The following is a 13,225-nucleotide window of genomic DNA, read 5'->3' on the forward strand; positions in this document are numbered from 1 at the left end:
CAGGTATAATGGGAGTAATTAGGATTTCTTGTAAATGGGAAAATACTTAGAAACATGGTTATTTAACTTCTCTTAGAATCAACTGTGAAAGTAGAATTAATCTGTGTGTAACTGGTGAAATTAACAAAAATGTTGTGCTGCTTATTAGTACTTCCGTACATTCAGGATTCATTCTTTTCCCTGTGGAAGAAGGAACTATCTTGCATTTTAAAACTATTTATTCAAAGTGCTCTTACTTTAATTCTGATTATTCAGTTATTCAAAGCCAATAATGTCAACTAAGCCATTTCCACCCAGTTGGTCCATAGACTGAACAATGCGCAGGAGTGATGAGTTTGGTGTCATCATCAAATGAACAGCAGCAGTGCTCTTTTGGGCAAAGCTAAAGCTGATGGGATAGATGTGGATTAACTAATGAGTCTAATGTCTCACCTTTTTGCACCCAATAATAAACTCACAGGACAGTATGAAAGAAAAAAAAGAAGAAAGACAAATAAAGCAAGGTAAACAAACAAACATGAACACAGCAAAAATCAAAAGACAGATTTTTGACAATTTCTGACCAGGTGAGGCTGACATGTTAGAAGCAACCTGACACAGACAACACCACCGACCTGCAAAATAATGTGACTGCGATGACAGAACGACTCACCTGCTGTCCGTGTCTAAACCCACAAAGTCCTTCTTCTCAAAGGGCACGCAGAGCAGGGGGATCTTGTCACCGGATTTATCTGTGGCACGGTCAAGCCGCTTGGACTCCAGGACAATATATATGGACTCCACAAAGTCCTCCACTCTCTTCTCCACATCAGAGCACTCTTCAAAGCTGGGATAGAAGGCCACGTCCGTGCGCTGCTGCTCGGTAATTTCCCCACTCAGCCCAAATACCAGTAACCGCGAGTCATACAGCGTGGAGCTGTACACTTCCTTCTGGCCGTGGAAGCGCTCGGCCGTCTGGGGCCACTCCTTGGACGTGGCACATGTCGTGATGGAGATGAGGCCCACCACTTTGCGGTGTGTCTGGAAGTCACCCCACTCGTTGTTTTCAGGCAGGTAGTGGTGGCGGTAGCGAATGAGGATGCGCTGGGAGTCCCTGATGTTCACCTGGCTCACGCTGGCAATGCGCTTGTAGATCTTGAAGAACTGATCCTCGGGAACGATACCAACCGGCTGGACCACCACAAGTACTGTCTGGTGGTCCTCAGCACACTGCATGTAGTCTGGGACGCTCATCTTTACATGTGACTGCATAAGACCGAAAAACAAAAGCATTTAAAAGAGATGATCTTAATTCAATTTACAGTGGCAACAATAACCAGTTAATGTTTCAAACTGAAACATTAACTGGTTCTATCACTAATAAATACACATTTCCAATATTACAATACTGAACAGCAATTTGGGAAGTGCTAGCAAAAAAGAGGGGAGGGGGTTTGTCGCTAATCATCTTTAAAGAAGATGAGGGAAAGAAGAGAGCCGAGATGCCACAAAACAGCTTGTGATGAAGAGAGAAGCTGCTGCTGAAAGTCTTTTTATGTTAAGAAGAAAAAAGAGAGATTGAGAGAGACATGGACAGGGTTGCTACACACACAGCAACAAGAAACAAGGTGTGTATTATTCAAGGTGTGACACAAAGTTTGGAAGAACAAGTAAAATGGAATATGTTTCACAGTTGTCCTTCATGCTGAAATAAAATAAAACTATCAAGATACAGCAAAAGGTTTTTTGTACCACAAACTGGCACAGCAGTTCTTAAAAAAAGAAACCAGTGTTGCTAAGCCAGCAAAGCAACACTAAAAGTCTAAAAGACACCAAAAGACAACTAAAGGATTCATTGGCTTTAAGTGCAATATAGAATTACCTTTAAAATCCTTCATAAACTTGTGAAGTTCAAAAGTCCACAAAGCTCTCAGTTGTTTTAGCCTCCAGTTACTGTGGTCCTCTTCTTTGGGACAAGCTGCCTGCTGACCTGAGATCAATTACATGTGTGCAAACATTTTAAAATACTCAAAACTGTTCTGTTCACAAAGACTTGCACTCAATAGCTGTGTATGTGTGTGTCTGTGTATAGTACCATTTGTTTATTTTACCTTCTTTGTGAAGCAAATTGAGTTTATGTATAATGAAATTTGCTATATAAATAAAATAGCCAATTGTCTATATTGCAGATGATGACATAAATATTTCCATGGTTAAGAAAAACAAATTCAGATGATCTAAACAAGTCAAGAACAATCTGGAGTGGGTATCTGTTTTCATGAATGGAAACAGAGAGAGTTTATAACAAGCACTTCATAGTTTGACAGCAACTTCCAAAAATGTGTCCTTGTCCAACACACTATGAACCTATACGTATATATCTGCAGTTGAAGAAAAGTGTGTGGTGTTTTGTTTTGGTTTTGTAATTAGATTTCTGACAGTAAAAATATCTAGTTACAAAAAAAAAAAAAAAAAAAAAAAAAAAAAATAGAAAGCCATGCCTCTTAACCTCCTAGGACCTGGCGTCCACATATGTGGACATCACATTTTGGGTTATTTAGACCAAAATACTCAATTGTCCTCTCATTATACTGCTACTGTTCCATCGAAATTTTAAACGAATATCCTCATATGTGGCTGTCAATTTTCTTAGAAACAAAAATCAGGGGAAAAAAAAATAAATCTGGTAATTCTTTGTTTTTACATTCATCGGGTCCCAATCAGCCCAAATATCAAAGAGAAATTAAAAATGCATGCTGTGGAAGAGTTCGGGTCTTAGGAGGTTAAAGTGACAAACTAAAGGATGTCTTTTATTAATTAAACTGTAACACAAATCTATGCAGATCGTAAACAGGTTTTAAATAAGTTTCCCATGAAAGCCTTTTTATCAAGGGTTAGGAGAACAACACAAATCTGCTGAGTTTAAATGATAAAGTCCTGCTTAGTGTCTCTGCTGTGTAAAGCGACTCATCCATGGGACGAAACGATGACAATAAGGATGCACTTCTGCCCAAAAGCAATATTAACACCTGCTAACACCTGTGATAGAAACAAACACCAAGCAGTTGGAGCTAACATGTGTCAGCTGATACAATTAGCAGGAAAAGAGAGAGGAAAACAAGATATCAGATAAAACAGAAGTCCCGGTTTAATGAGCTTTTCATAAGCTAATATGTCTCTATAAGTTTGTGGCTCCCGTTTAACTACATTCTGTCAACACACTGCTTTCAGCTAGCTTAGCTTAGCTAGCTAATCTATGAATGTGTTGCTTACAACGGTCATACAAAAACAGCACTGAGTAATGCGCATATAAGTTCAGTCAAATTAATTTTCTTTTACAGAAGTGCCATTAATACATTTCAAATAACGAATATTCACGTTACCTTAGCAGCTACCTGTCAAATGTTTGAGCTTCCTTCTTTGGCTCAGTACTTAGCGACAACAAATTAACAGCGAAACTTCCGGTGTCGGTTTTCAAAATAAACTCTCTAGCTGTTCTAAGACAATATCTTAAGGAAATACGAACATCAGTTCATTCAATAGTTATTTTTATACAGTAGATCTTTTGCCACTTTTGCTAGCTTACTGTAACGTGGTAGTTTACAATGAACTAACTAGTTTTCACGTTTCAGATTTTGAGAAGTTGAACAATACAGAAATGTGAGCCGCAATGAAGATATGAAGAAATTATACTCTGAATTTTTATTATTAAAAACCAACCCCAATGCCAATATGGATAATGTTCATGTCATGCTAGCACTTTACCATGTGACCTTGTGGGCCAGTTTATTGAGTCTGTTGGCATCCGCGACCCTCAACCTGCTGCCCCAGCATGCAACAGCATAGAGGATGGCACTGGCCACAACAAACTCATAAAAAATCCTGATCATTGTCTGATAGATGCTGAAAGATCTCAGCCGCCTTAGAAAATAGAAACGACTTCCTGTAGAGGGCAGTGGCGTTTTTAACCCAGTCCATTTTATTATCAGCGAGAACTCCGGGGTATTTATAGTCCTCCAGAATGTCCACATCGAGCCCCTGGATTGAAAGAAGGGTCATAGGTTTCCTGGCCCTCCTAAGTCTTCAATCGGTTCTTTGGCCTTTTGTCAAATGAGCCATTGCACTCAAGCGACATCATACTACATACCAACTTCAATGTGAATTTTAATGTTACCAATTTCTCCTTCTTCCTCTTCTCCCTTTAGGAGTTGCCTCTAGTCTCACCCTATCTGTACATAGATCTTCTTTGCTGTCTTCCTTTCTTTCCCTCCTGCCAGCTACATCCTTCTACCTTCTTCTGCACATGTCCAAAGCATTTTAGCTTTACTCCTCTTAGGTTCTCTCCAAATTCCTCTACCTAAACTGTCCCTTAATAAACTAATTTCTCATCCTGTGTCTCCCAATGGAAATCTTAACATCTGCCACCTCCCCTCCTTTCTATTAGTGCCACTATCTCTAAACCATAAATCATAGCAGGTCAGTCTTGTAAACCTTCTCACTCATCCTTGTCACTTGTCTTAGCTCTGTCTCCACTCTTCACCTTTCTTATGTGTTGTCCATTTTTTCGAGAATTACCCAAATGCAGCTGGTTATGCATTTAAACTGAGAATAAGAAACTAAGTGTCATGCATGAAGATGCCTAAAAATTAATAAAGCACTGATCTGCAAATTAAAATGACCTTCTTTCACTCAAACAGATAATACGTATAGGGATGTGTATAAGAATAGTCCAGACAGGTAGATTCAACTCCATTTTATTCATTTATTTTTTTTTAACCCATAAATCACTTTTCACAATCTTCTTGGAAGACAACAGCATTTTATTCCCTATTTTCTTCTTTTTTTTTGGCCAAGGGGAATTGGTCCAAAAGCAAAGCAGGAGCTCAGAGAGAGACGTGGAATGTCTGAACCATGATTCATCGTGATTATACATCAATAACAGGCAAACATCCACAACCATCAACTTACAAAACAGTGCACAAACATTGTGTGTGAAGGCCGTCATCGTTGGTGATCCCAAACCGTAACAATACGAGTATGACAGCGAGGGGGACTGACGGGTGCTATGAGTGAGACAGGGAAACTGGGCTGTTCTCAGTTAAACAGGGGAAAAAAAGAAATGGAATGATCAATATAACTAATGATAATCAGCGTAATAACATGAATGCATAAAAAGCACAGATAAGTGAAGCCTTCATTTTTCCCATGTGGTGAGTGTTCCCTAAGGCTGGTAAGATTAATTCAGGTCGGTACAAACATGTCTGCTTGCACCTTTACATCTGTGTTCAGAATGAGGCAGGGTTTCAGTGCATAGTCACATTACTGCATCTTCATGCCAGGTTATTCAGATGAAACCGTAAGATGAAATAGACGGCGGAATGAGAAGATACGCGGTTGAAAGCCAGATCACTCAGATCTTTTGTTTTTTTCTAACTCTCTTCTAATTTCTTTTGCATCTTTCTGCCCCGTGTTGATGAACACAGAGCAGCCCTCAGTGCCAGAAATGAAGCTTTCAAGTTCAACAGGAACACTACGGAAAAATGTAGAAGATGGCAGGTAAGTGCTAACACTGCAGTGAGCATCCACCAGCTAAAATGTATTACAGATTGGCACCAAATGCAACATAAAGACATCTGTTCATCCCACTCTATTGGATGCGAAACGTAAGCAGCTGCTTATTGAAATGTATGACCACTGAATTTTTTTTTTAAGGCGTAAACCAGTTTTTAGTAAGTTTGGCCCAATGGAGATAAATCATAAATATATATGTAATACTTTGGTGTTCAGTTAAGATATCAACCTTTTTTTTTTTTTTTTTTTTAAATAGTTTTTTGACCAGAATCCAAAGACATTGCTTTTTTAATGCAGCGTGCAGGTTTACTTTGATGGTGTCCCACAGCGTTTTATTTTTCTTGGTTTAGGGAAGTAAAATGTAATTCTGTGGAATAATACTGCAGTAAAGCCATGAGCTCACTCATCTCGAGGCTTCATAAAAGACTTTCACAAACCACAGCAGCTATGTCCACCAATTCTACTGCCTTTGGTTTACACTGTGCTGATGGACACTGTCATACACAATCCCGCCAACAGACATTAGTCGCAGTAGAGTGCCATGTGCAGACAGACAAAAAACAAGCCTACAAGCTAGCAAACATGTATGTAAACAATGGACCATTTAAAATGTTATCAATAGTTTTCTTTGTATAAGTCGTTGCATTAGACTTACAGAACGATGTATTTTTGGGTGCAGAAAAACTTGACGGTAGCTTTAACGCATTGCACACAAGCTAATTATTTTTAGCTTTTATTTGTAATATTGTGAAGAACACACACTTGATTTCTGGTGGCACCGTTCCTTTAAGTAGGTCAGCTCCCATCCTACATAAGGAGACCAATGGACCAAAATTCTCAAAAACCAGCTTCACCTAAAATCTGTCTTTTAGCTGCTCTAATTCTGAATTAATTGGATTGAGGGACTTCAGTCCTTGCTACTTAGCTGTACATTTGCATCCACATGAAGTGCAAACAGTGTGGTGTAATGTGCAACATGGGAACCTGAAGGCTACAGAATAAGATGCCAAAAAGTAGTTAAGACTGATGGATGATGGTGTGCTTGGTCTGCCTGCCACATCAGGAAGATTCTGGGTTAAATGTTGTCATCCAGTGGATTAGTTTAATCTCCAGCGATCAGTTGGCCACAGCCAAGATTAGTCGACCTAATTACCGCATATTCAGACAGCCCATTGATTCCTAATGGACCAGGAGCACTAACACTAGCCTGTCAGATGGATAAAATAAGATCTGAGAGGAATCAAATGGAGAGAAAAAAGGACATAAAAAGAGAGTAAGACTGATTTCAAGCATAATGGTGCATTACAGGGAATGTGTCTTTGCTGATTAGTAGTATTCATGATATTTGGCATTTTTCATTATGGCATTGAAAGTGGGTGGCCACTGCTAGTGGTGCAGAGTGAGAGAGAGAGAGAGACAGAGAGACTGGACAACAGGACTCTGATAGGACACGAGGCGGGTGGGGAAATGAGGTTAAGGTACTCCGTCATCCTCACGCCAGTTTCAGAAACTGTTCCACTGTATCCGCTTCCACTGCCTCGGAAAACATTTCATAGTTCTGTCGAGAGGAAGAAAATGCCAACAGTGTTAATAAGTACACAAAACAACAAACCAGCAGCAGCACAATCCCACAACTGCTGGAAGTAACGCAGCACTCTGATAAATCAAAAGCAGAGCACATGAGCCTCGTGTAAATGTATTGTTCACTTTGTACAACTTGACCTCCGTTAAGGAAAACAACTGTTTCAATGAGTTCAGCGTTGCGTTATTGGTGAGAATATGTGAGTGTGTGTCTGTACGCCTGCATCCTGATGTGATATTTGTGAGGATGACAATGAACGTCAGAACACAAGACTTTTTGTTGAAATATATTCGAAAGTTTTTATATTTTAAATGCATCGTTTATTACGTGTTATTAAGTAACAGAGTTCTTGTATCGTCTCCACCGTGTTCCTTTTTATCCTCTATAGTTATTGTTGGATCCATTTATGTTATGTTGAGAATTAAAGAGGACTTTCTGCTGAAGTTTTGAAAATCAAACTTCTCCCTAACGTGGCCATTAAAGGTGACTGAGTTTGCAGGTCCTTTTGCAGAGAGCGGGAGCTGCTGTCAGCACAGAAGATTCTGAATGTAACCAAGAAAAATCTCAAATAGAAATACAGAGATTTTGAAACCACTGCTGCAGCACCAACGTAGGCATCCTTTTATGCTAATTCAGTTTTGCACACACATATCCTTGGCGTATAATGATTAACCAGTTTAATACTGGCACAACTTAGTAGAGAAGCAGTGACTGTGGAATTTTGATATCAAATTTTCAAGAGAGAAAAATAAAATAAAACCCAAAAATGCTCTTCAACAAACCTCCTTGAAGGCATTTAGCAATTTGACTGCGACAGCTAACTAACAACTGACACATGCGTTAACTATTTAATGATATATTGATTACTGATATACTGAAAATTTGAGGGACACATGCATTTAACAACCACGTGATTAAATCATCCTGCAGGTGGAGTTTACTTTGAAAAGTGTTCACACATGTTCAGTTGTCACAGGCAGCTTACAGGGCTTTGAGAGTGAAGTGTCAGGATGCTGGAGTAGATTTGAGATTTCAGTTTCAAAAACGTGGTTTCACATTTTTAACTTGTGACAAACAATTACTGTGTTGACAGCAACAGCACTTCACTGTATGAATAAGCAAAGAGTCTGTGTGTGTGTGTTTTCCTTACCCCACAGTACTGGTGTTCGTTGAAAAGCTGGGGAGGGACTGCCGTCGGGTCCCCCACTTTGCTCCTCATTTCATCACGGAGCTCCCCGCCCACAGAGATGTCGATGAGCTCGTACTGGATGCTTTTGCTTTCAAGGATTCGTATCACTTCTGCCTGTTGAGACTTCACCTAGCATTAAATAAAGCCCCCCCAAAAAGGCCAAAACAAGGGTTTTAGGATCTTAATCAACCCAAATACAATTAACAGGAAGCAGACAACTCATTTATCTGTGTTTAATTTGCAGACAGTGACATGTGACACCACAGTTTCCAATCTACTGTTCACCGACTACATTTCCAAGAGCTTAGCAGAGCAAAATCATGATAGCTGTGAAGCTGATAAGTGTTTTAGTCAGTGTGTGATAAAACAAGAGGCAGATGAAGGCTGAAATTCTCTGAAGGACTGTTCAGATACACCTGGTAATGCTATTTTCCCAAAAGGGAAAAAAACATGACCCTTTTTCTTCTTTTTAAAAAAAAAAGAAAAAGAAAAAAAAAGAAACAACACTATAATAGAAAAGAATATGATTTAAGGCATTTTTGATGCTCTGCCAGTAAAAAGCTGCAGCTTTATGTTGCATATGTTACACAAATGTGATGATTAATAGATGTAGTAGACAGTCTGCTATCTTGTGGGTGACTCAGGAAGTGTGTGTGTGTGTGTGTGTGTGTGGGGGGGGGGGAACCACACCTAAAAACAGCACTAACTGGCAACACACAGACAGCCCAGTCTCATTTCCTTAAACTGAAAAAAAAAGGGGAATTGCTCGTATTTGTTCCATAAAATTTTAGGAAGCACCTCTGAATTATGAGAAGTTTCATGTGTGCTGCAGCTGACTGGAAACACTGACATAATAATGTAGGTCTGAGCTACTGAGGTGATTCTAGAAATGTTTTGTACACTTATGCAGTTAAATTATAATAAGATGTTTTGAGGAATTGCATTAGTCTTAATATAAAAAAGCAAAAGTGAAACATAGACAAGTATTAAATAACTACGATGTTGCATCATCATTTTTTAAATAAGTTAGGTTAAAAAAATGCTACAGTGACGGGTGTAGCACACCGCAGCCACCACGAAGGTAGCTAGAAGCAATGCTGCACATGCAAGAGTTAAAAATGAACGCCTGTTACAACCTTTTCACTGTGCATTTCCTCACAGCTAATAGATACCAGATGTTTGTCCCACTCCACTGTACAAGCTAACTTCAAAAAGAAAAAAAAAGTCCTGCAAAATGATTGTTATAAAAAAAAAAAAAAGGTTGTACAATGTCAGTTTGTACACTTCTGCAGATAGTCTGAACATCACCTTGTTCCATTTAGTCCTTCTTTATATATTCTGTGGAAAATTATGAACCAAACTATTACAAAATCCAAGAATTTGCTGCACTGACCATACAACAAATACACACATGACAACAAAGTGGTTTGATGCATTAACGTTAGACTTCCTACTAGTTACTTCGGCATACATGTGAAATACCAGCTAGCTCTCATTTAAAGAACATTTGTATTTTATTACCGATTCCCTACGGGCTAACTGTCGATCTAGAATAACTGGAACAAGAAGATAGAGGATTGGGTGTGCCGCTTATAAAAATCCAAATTCCTTCGAAACATGTGCCGTTTAGTAAATCAGATTCATGCTGACGTATTAGATACACTCTGTTTATATCAGGCCTTAGCGTTATGGTTTAAATTAGCGAGAACAAGCAGCTGCCAGATTTTTAAATGTAGTTTGGTGCGCTTCTCTCTGTACAGGAAACGGATACTTGTGTTCGCTACAATGAACCACTCCTCATGCACCACAATAACACTATGAGAATTTCACTGATTAGAATAAGTAAGCGCTTTAAGGAGAATTATACGCAAAAACCTGCTAGCTAAGCTGCTTCATAAAAACACCTTTCTCCAACTAAGGCAAGGGAAGCTAGGTGGAATAAGGCAACCTGCTTTGTCTTTACGGGTCGTTTAAGTTTAAATTTAATTCCCAATGATAACTTTAATGATTATCGAGCTTTCACACTAATAACTCTGACGTTTCAATAATGCAATAAAGGGGCAGTGAGTTAGGCATAGGCCCGCTGCACTGTTAGTCAGGAGGAAGCTTACTACTGATAGGGTGCTGGGTGTGTCTGTTGGACTGTTAGCTGCTGCCACCGGAGCTAAAAGCATAAATATAACAGTACATGTTGTCAATTATGGCTGCTTGACTCACCGTCCTCGAGGCAGTAACAGTGGTGTAGTACAGTTTGATTCCCATAGCTGCAGATCCTTCCACTCTCTCTTTGTGTATCTGCTTGCAAGTAGCTTTCTCCCGCTGGTATCAAGGTAGCTGTTAAACCTGGAAGGACGTCCGGCGAGGTCCGCTTTTCAAAATAAAAGACATTTCGACTTCAAGTAAAACATAAAGTCATATGTAACTTAAAAAGTGGGAAACACGTTTAAGACAGGTTGAATATGTGGACTCTGAAATCACAAATTGTAACATTCTTGATACAGCGACATGACTATGAATACAATAGTAACAGAAACAGAACTAGTAGCAATTATTATGAAGGTTTTGAATGTTTGATCAGAGAAAAAGCAGTCTGAAGGCATCAACGGCCCTTGTTTGACTGAGAAAAAAATGGTTTGGTAGGTTAATCAGTGATTAATTATATTTCTAAACACTGTTATTAGTTACATTATTATTTGCTTCATAGATCTGCGCTGGCAATCACTGGCAGCTCTTTTGACATGTTTAATGTTGAGAACATAGACAGGAAATGGTTTGTTATTCTTGGGCAGACTTGATTCTACTCTTCCTCTATCCTGTGGTCCGCTGTGCATAGTTTAAAGAGACAGCACATGACTTTATTCATGTTTCAGTGTGGCGTGAGGCATCAACTCCTGTCAGCCCTACATATAGGGTTATATATTTAATTCACTCTAAACTGCTACCTTCTTTCACTCAGTCTTACACACCTCCTTCTTGTACCCTTTCCCCTTCGTCATCTCACTTTATTAATTTTTTCCTCTTAAGACCCTGTCTTTCTTAATTTTTCTCTTACATTTTATCCACCTTTTGCAGAATTCCAAACAATCAGTTGCCAGAGAAAGTAAAGGCAGTTTGATACTCGCTTCCAGCATGAAGATACAGATCAAAGCAATAAGAGGGCCGAATGGTACTGGATTTTTTTTTTTTTTGGGGGGGGGGGGAAATTGTTGTGGTGAACACATATTTCGAGAAGGAGGGGGAACAAAGGGTGACAAAAGGGAGTGTAGCAAGGTGCACAAAGGTAGGCTATATCTTATACAGAATCTGAAAGGATTAGGAAAGGAGGAGGAAAATGTAGCCAGGAGGCATTGCTTGTTGCTGTTGCATGACTCAAGAAATCAAGAAGCAGCACGTGAAGGTAGGAAGAAGAAGGAAGAATGTTGGGTGGAGTTCAGGAAGAAGTTGAGACAGGCTCTGCGTGGTAGGGAAAAGTTACCAAATGACTGGGTGAGGGAAGCTGCCAGGGAAGGTGTATCCAAGAAAGTGTGTTTTCTGGACAAAGGAAAGCAGACAGGTAGACCTGGTTGTGGAATAAGGAAATATAGCAAAGTGTTCAAAGGAAGAGGTCAGCAAAGAAAAAGTGGAATAGTCAGGGAGATGAAGAAAGTAGGCAGGAGTACTGGGAGACATGGCAAGTGAGTGGTGACAAAGTAAAACGGAAAAGGCTTATACTGAATTGTATGTGAGGCTGGACACGAAGAAACGAAGAAAAGGACAAACTTATTTTGCAAAGACCATCCATCCTTCTGCTTATCCAGGTCAGGGTCATGAGGGCAGCAGCCTAAGCAGAGGAACCCAGATCTCTCTTTCCCCAGCCACCTCTTCCAGCTTATGTGGGGGAACGATGATGCATTCCCAAACAGACTTTTCATAGCCAGTCATTGTCTTAAAGTGGCACAATGCCAAAGTATCTTGTACGTCTAGATTGTTTGGCTCTTCTGCTGTTGGATTTGCTGGTCCACACTTCTGTAAGTAGGCCCAGAAAGTTGATTCTATTCATCAGGATGAAGAGATTTCAGTAGGAGATACATGAGAGAACTGGAATCGCTATGTCCAGATAAACAGAATCAAATTTCTGCGATTTCCTTGCCTGAAGATTGAGCATGCATCAAGTTGTTGTTGTTGTAGTAGTGCAGAAGAGCAGCTGCATTAATGATATTGAAGCAAGTTCAAACCAGTGTTTTGCAAAGGCACTGGAAGCCACTCTTTTAAGTACCAGTCATGTTATACCAAATATCTTGTGCACATGTTAGCATTGTTGTAGCACCACTGCTCACAAGCTATGGGCTCCAAGCATGGTGTAAATCAGCAGTCTGCAACCCCCGGGCCACGGACCGGTACCGGTCTGTGATTCGTTTGGTTCAGGGCGGGGGTTACCTCTGATGGGTGCTCTTTTTCGCTTTCGTTGCACTCGTCTTGGGTGCCGGTCCGAGTCTGACCACTGCAATCCAAGCCTGACGTCTTCGTTTAGTAATATCAGATACATTAAATCCCTCCCGTTGCCTCCAGGAGGGTAAACGATGAAAAGAGAGCCCATTTTCCAGCTTCTTGCCTGCCCTATTGTGTGATCTAACGTTGCAACCAACAACACAGTACAAACAAACCATAGCTGACGCTTCCGTGTGCTTCGTTTGGCCTACCGTCATGGTGGGAGATCACATTCCGTGACATCATGCTCTAAAGCCCTATAGGAAGAGGGCCATGTGACACATCAAACTTATTGGTAATGTCACAAGAAAAACAATGGTGTGCTTGGTTTCAACGTAACTTTATTCTTTCATGAATTATTTACAAGTTTCTGACCACTTATAAAATGTGTTCAATGTGCTGCCCATTGTGTTGGATTGTCAATGCAACCCTCTTCT

The 13,225-nt window shown here is 39.9% G+C and overlaps 2 protein-coding genes across 5 annotated transcripts in view; both read right to left on the bottom strand.

The window, feature by feature from the left end:
• Positions 1 to 3,457, bottom strand: part of trappc9 (trafficking protein particle complex subunit 9) — a 233,478-nt gene extending 230,021 nt beyond the window's left edge. For 2 of the 4 annotated variants that reach the window (XM_082521363.1, XM_082521361.1), the window contains exons 1-3: positions 3,363 to 3,457; positions 1,862 to 1,969; positions 653 to 1,245 (exon numbers count right to left, since the gene is read on the bottom strand). In XM_082521363.1, the coding sequence (XP_082377489.1) occupies positions 653 to 1,233 (581 nt within the window). In that variant the 5' untranslated portion in view covers positions 1,234 to 1,245; positions 1,862 to 1,969; positions 3,363 to 3,457. Of the gene's footprint in view, positions 1 to 432; positions 530 to 652; positions 1,246 to 1,861; positions 1,970 to 3,362 lie in introns of those variants that run through there. The other 2 variants (XM_082521362.1, XM_082521364.1) reach the window with 2 other exon arrangements.
• Positions 3,458 to 4,717: 1,260 nt separating this feature from the next.
• Positions 4,718 to 10,685, bottom strand: sh3bgrl3 (SH3 domain binding glutamate-rich protein like 3). Its single transcript, XM_082520745.1, has 3 exons — positions 10,539 to 10,685; positions 8,283 to 8,450; positions 4,718 to 7,108 (listed from the first exon to the last, which is right to left on the bottom strand). Exons 1-3 carry the CDS (start codon positions 10,581 to 10,583, stop codon positions 7,043 to 7,045), a joined length of 279 nt encoding a protein of 92 aa, XP_082376871.1. The 5' UTR covers positions 10,584 to 10,685; the 3' UTR covers positions 4,718 to 7,042.
• Positions 10,686 to 13,225: the final 2,540 nt, after the last annotated feature.

This window comes from Aulonocara stuartgranti, assembly GCF_965226115.1.
Source record: "Aulonocara stuartgranti genome assembly, chromosome: 22".
In the NCBI taxonomy this organism is placed as follows: Eukaryota; Metazoa; Chordata; class Actinopteri; order Cichliformes; family Cichlidae; genus Aulonocara; species Aulonocara stuartgranti.